Genomic DNA, 5,682 nt, shown 5'->3' on the forward strand with positions numbered 1-5,682 from the left:
TGTATTCCGTGTACTATTTTAATCGATGAATACTCACATGCAATGTCTTTATATAAAGTTGATAATTGAAAATTGTTAAATAATAATTTAGTGGAATTTATCAAATTATTTAGCAGTTCTTAAATATCAATTTTATATTAAGACAATTGTAAGTGAATTTTCACCCTTTTAATTTGTACGAATGTTTTTCTTAAAACTTTAGTATTTTTTTTTTACATTTGATTTTATAGATAAGATAGCAATGACAACGACCAGCTTATGTCTTTTATGTTTTCTATGGGTACAGTTTCTGTAGAAAAGATGAACTCAGGTGTTAAATCATTTCCAACTCAATGAATAGTAGGTTCTTCAGGGATCTTTGTCTCTGTGTCTCTGTTTTCCATCTTTAAACAAACCCCGAGTTTCTAGATACAAAAAACAATATCTATTAAAATAGAAATCTTGAGTAGTTTGATCATTGAGGCTATCCAAGTGTCAAAATTTTAAGTTCCTTATTACTGTTCATGTCATGCATGTATGTTAATGATATTAATAACTTTTCATGATGGTTATCACACCTAATCTATAAACCTATTATTTTTTTTACATATTCCTTTTTGGAGGGAAATTATGGGGGAATTTCAAATAAAATTTTATGTAATTGTAGTTTGAATTTCGAATGCACCCGCCATGAAACTTCCTGTAATTTGGTTTCACTTATATATATACATACTCCTCTTTGTTGTTTATATAAGTACATATCAGATATATCTTGAGTAGAAATATATAATCTAACATGGGTGAAAGGTGTGACTTTCTTGAAGAAATCTCCACAAAAAGAGCAGATTGGATCATTAAGGTTTATGTTGTAAGGATGTGGTATGGTCCTCCACGCCCAAATAGTAGTGAAGCTGGTGCTTTAGAGATTGCATTGCACGACTTGAAGGTTTGTTTAAACCATATTAACTTCTAAATTATTATCCGGAATTTGTTCAAACTATCATATAACATTATTGTCATTTTATTGTTACCAGGGCAGCAGGATACACTGCACGATTCCAAAATCAGTGGTGCGACTGTTCCGGCCCATTCTGTCGGAGGGGCAGCTATATAGTATTTCTTCTTTTATAGTCCAAAAGAACAATATGTGGATGAAGTGCAGCTCGCTTCAGTATAGGATCACCTTATTACAAAGAAGCATGGTTGTTCATATCCCTCAACTGCTCTTTCCGTTTCAGCCATTTACATTTAGGAGTATTGCGTCTATCCTGCAAGAAGAAAGGCTTGATCAGAATTTTCTTTTTGGTAATGGTTTAATCCAGACTCTGTTTAATGTTTTTTTTTTATGATTTATCCATTAACATAAAGCATCTTTTTGCATTATAGATGTGCTAGCAGAGGTTATAGGGAAGGAGGACCCAAAGGATTTGGTTACCAAGCAAGGGCAGGAAAGCAAGCGGTTAGGGCTGTTAGTGGAGGACCTTGAGTAAGTGTTGTGTATTTAAAGCCTTATGACAATCAGGTTGATGTACAACTCATTTAATTGTTATCAAACATGCTAACAACTTACAATATATCAGGAAGAATTCTATCAGTTGTACCCTATTTGGTTCACTGGTAGATTTGATCCAACCCTATTTAGATGGTGATAAGACTGAACCTCTCATAGTTGCATTCCAACTATTTAGAGCAAAGGAATGGAATGGTATGAATCTAAATACATAAATGATTTAAAATGTTAAATAAAGATGCTTTTTAGAATAATGCAGATATTTATTGTTTTGTCTTGATCTTCAGGAAAGATTAGTATTCAGAGTAGTTTTGACACATCTAACATCCACATAAATCCCAATATTAAAGAGGCCGAACTATTTAAAAAGAGGTATATATCTGTTAATAAGTTTGTAGTAATAAAATATCATGTAAATTTACTCAATCTTCTGTTATATAGTTTGGTGGACAGCACTCAAGGTGATAGTTGTTTTTCATCCCAGAGGATAAGTCATATGTCATCCAGTTCATATCGATCTGCTATTGATGAGCTCAGAAAAGGGATCTGCAAAGTTGAAACAATAGACAGTGTGTTGAATGCAAGTGATGTGAGCATATAAAAGAATCATATATCCTTTTGAATTTGGCTATACACCATTATTTATCATTTTAAGAACAACAATTTTTTTTTGTTAAGGTTGGGTTTAAATGGATACTATGTACGATTGTTGACTTTGATGTCGGGAGGAATGATTGGTTCTTCATAGCTTGCAAGTATTGTCATAAAAAATGCAAAAAGATAGAGGAGAGATTTGAATGTGACCATTGCCGCAAGAAGGCCGTTCAGGTAGACTTGCGGTATAAGCTTCAAGCTTATGTTTCCGATGCAACTGGAAGTATGTGTGTAGTGTTGTGGGATACCGAAGCAAGCCAAATTGTAGGGTTGAGTGCAAACAAAGTCAGAGAAACCTACAGTCAGGTACAATGAACATATTGCAATTTGTTTATCATTAGTTCAAAAATAGCATTAACATCCTATTGATTATTTTAAGAATTCATAATGAAGGATGATTCTGATGATTCTTACCCGGAGGTGCTGAAGACGGCCTTGGACATGAAGTTGCTATTAAGGATTAATGTAAAAAGTAGTCATTTGAGTGGTAATGAGAACGTGTACAATGTCACAAAAGCTTGCTATGATGAGCACCTTATCCATAAATACAGCCAGTCTGTAAATGAACAATCTACGAAGGTAAGGAAATTTGAAAATATCAACCCTTAGAATAAATTTATATAGTTTTACATACTATTTCTCTTAAAAAATCATGCAGAACCAGTCTATTGGATATTGCAGGGGTTGGATAATGTTACTAGCTTGGATTGTACTACTGATGTTGTTTATCTTGGTGATGATGAATCTGTCCAAGGTGGACAAGTAAGTTTTTTAGTGTATAGAAAAGGAATTTTCAATGATTAAAAAAGTATGATTAGAGTGTTAAGGATTATTAACTATTTAATTTGTTTTGATAATCAGGAATCTGTCAATGAGTCTAAGACAGTTACCAGCAGCAAGGGAAGAGCTAAAAGGATTGATGCAGGAATTATAGGAGTAGTTGCGAAAGACTTGGAAAGTATACCCGTAGGGCAGTTGTCAAGTACTAAGAAGCCAAGGTTGAGTATTAAGAAAGAAAAGACTCTCTAGACTCTGTACTAAATTAGAGAGCTAAAAAGACTAATACAGGAATTATAGGAGTAATTGTGAAAGACTTGGAGAGTATATCCATAGGGATGTTGTCAAGTACTAAGAAGTCAAAGACTTGGAGAGTATATCTCTAGACTTTGTAATGATGTTTATGTCTCTAGAAAGTGTGCTTTTAGAATTTCGTTTTCTAATTTGTATTGATGCTAATGACTTAATCTTTCCTGCATGGAGTAACCCATATCAATATAGTTGTTGATTATAAATTATCTATCTATATCCCAAACTTACAATTATCATATTATATAGTACAATATATATACAATATAATCTAGAAGGAACAGATTCAATAACAATTATACATAAGAGAAATCATTTACAAATTAGTAAAGGAACTCTTAGAATATAGTATATCAACTTTCACTATTCTTAAACATGGTTTAATTAATAATAATTTTTAGAGGATGGTCAAGGCATGCAACCAAATATATAGATTTTAAATATATATATATATATATCACCAACACTTCAGACTGTAGATGAGATTAATGAATATATGATGAAGATTAATCAAAGACAGCATGTTTCTTACTTCAGTGCTGATATGGCTTGCAAGTCCGAGACACAAACAGATGTTGCTGCAGCTGTTCACACCCCTGAATTTCTCAATGGTCTCAAGTCTTCCGGTCTTCCAAACCACGAAATCAAATTGAAGGTTGGTATACCGATTATGCTTCTTAGAAACATTGATCATTCTTCGGGTTTATGCAATGGGACACGTTTGATTGTTACTCAGCTTGGGAAACGAATTATTGAAGCCAAAGTAATTACTGGTAATAATGCAGGACAAAAAGTGTTCATACCACGTATGAACCTGTCCCCTTCTGATCATAGGATCCCCTTTAAATTTAATCGAAGACAGTTTCCTATAATGGTTTCCTATGCTATGACCATAAATAAGAGTCAAGGTCAATCGTTATCTAATGTGAGCTTACTTTTAAGGAAGCCTGTTTTTAGCCACGGTCAACTGTACGTGGCTCTTTCTCGAGTAACAACTAGACAAGGTCTCAAGATACTAATTTCTAATGAAGCAGGAAAAGAGTCAACTGTGACTGATAATGTTGTCTATAATGAAGTTTTTAGAAATCTGGATTGAAGGTAATATTTCGAATGTATTTTATTCCCTTTCAAAAGTTTTATTGTGATATGAATATTTATTATGACTATTTTTTAATTTTATCACAGGAAACCTATCACGCCGAAGAAGGAAGACTTTTGTTTATAGAAAGGTGCTAATATAATCTTAGATTTGTCATTTTTTTTTGTTTTAAGCATATGTTTTATTGCTTTATTGTTATTAGCAAAAGCTTCTTTTAATGACTTCTCAAGGTTGTTTCTTCTAAGATTTTTAAGGTCGAATTTATCCTATCTTTTAACTTATGATAGTTACATGTATTTTATAATCTTAGTATCATTCACAATATATGATATCTATTGATATACTTAATTCTATGAAGTTTATATCTATTTCAAAATACAAAATAACATACTCATGCAAGATTATCCACCAGAAACAAACATATTATAATTGAGATAAAGCCAAGAAATTATTTGATGTCTAAATAAATCAAGCATATCTTGACTCACTAACCTTATATGTAGATATGTATCATATCAGCATCTTGACATGCAATGCTTCCTGTTGCTCACTGTTTATTAGGAATTATCTAGCATAGACAAAATCATAGTGTTAAAACCATGTTAGTCTGAAGAAGAATAAAGCGACAAGTTTACAACTGAGTTCAGTAATAGAACAGATACTCAAAATATGCAGGATCATATTAACCATCATAACTATAGTAGCTTAACATCTCTCTACTTTGTAATATAATCTCAAGAATAATAAAATAACCAGAAGCAACTTAACATCTATCAACGGCTTAATTAATAAAAAATCATGTATGATTTACTTATAAAATTTTTTTTAGGTGGTTTGATTAAATGTGAAAACGCCAGGTAAAGTTTTTTAACTGACATTTTAAATTTGTGTTTCAGAAAACATGTCATAGTAGTCGTTGATTCTTTTTTTTCAATTATATAATATCTCACTGTAAAAACATGAATGAACTGTATAAACTGTTATTAAAAAATACGACATAAAGTTGTTGAAAATTTAAACAAAAAATGCCATGACAATTATGTCATCAATAGTTTAATTCAGAATAATATTTTTAATTGGTTAAGTTATAGCGTTACATTATAACACTACTTTTACCAAAAACAATTTTTTAGTAAACTATCTACTATTTAATTGCTACTCATATAGTATTACAAAGTAAATAATTGTTGAGTTTATTATGTAAAACAATTTTTTTTTATTTGAGACATTTAGAATAGTGGCTCAAAGCCAAGAAAAAAAATCATATGCGTTGTTGAGTAGTTTATGTAAAAATGTTTTTTTTGAGACATTTAAAATAGTGGCTCAAAGCCCCCAAAAAATCATATGCGTGTAT

The 5,682-nt window shown here is 31.4% G+C and overlaps 1 protein-coding gene and 1 long non-coding RNA gene across 3 annotated transcripts; one reads left to right on the forward strand and one right to left on the reverse strand.

Annotated features, from left to right (window-relative positions):
* Positions 1 to 619: 619 nt before the first annotated feature.
* Positions 620 to 2,696, reverse strand: LOC127742317 (uncharacterized). Of its 2 annotated transcripts, XR_008003516.1 has the most exons (4): positions 2,558 to 2,696; positions 2,294 to 2,439; positions 1,912 to 2,035; positions 620 to 1,247 (listed from the first exon to the last, which is right to left on the reverse strand). It is a non-coding gene; the product is annotated as an uncharacterized LOC127742317 (long non-coding RNA). The 2 variants fall into 2 exon arrangements; XR_008003510.1 differs by lacking the exon at positions 620 to 1,247 and having other exon boundaries at positions 1,279 to 2,035.
* Positions 2,697 to 3,734: 1,038 nt separating this feature from the next.
* LOC127747708 (uncharacterized) lies at positions 3,735 to 4,325 on the forward strand. Its single transcript, XM_052261894.1, has one exon. It carries the CDS (start codon positions 3,774 to 3,776, stop codon positions 4,323 to 4,325), a length of 552 nt encoding a protein of 183 aa, XP_052117854.1. The 5' UTR covers positions 3,735 to 3,773.
* Positions 4,326 to 5,682: the final 1,357 nt, after the last annotated feature.

This window comes from Arachis duranensis, chromosome 1 (assembly GCF_000817695.3).
Source record: "Arachis duranensis cultivar V14167 chromosome 1, aradu.V14167.gnm2.J7QH, whole genome shotgun sequence".
NCBI classification, from domain to species: domain Eukaryota; kingdom Viridiplantae; phylum Streptophyta; class Magnoliopsida; order Fabales; family Fabaceae; genus Arachis; species Arachis duranensis.

Bases quoted from the DNA above. Each gene is read 5' to 3' on its own strand.
- LOC127747708 (XM_052261894.1), top strand. From the start codon at position 3,774: ATGGCTTGCAAGTCCGAGACACAAACAGATGTTGCTGCAGCTGTTCAC.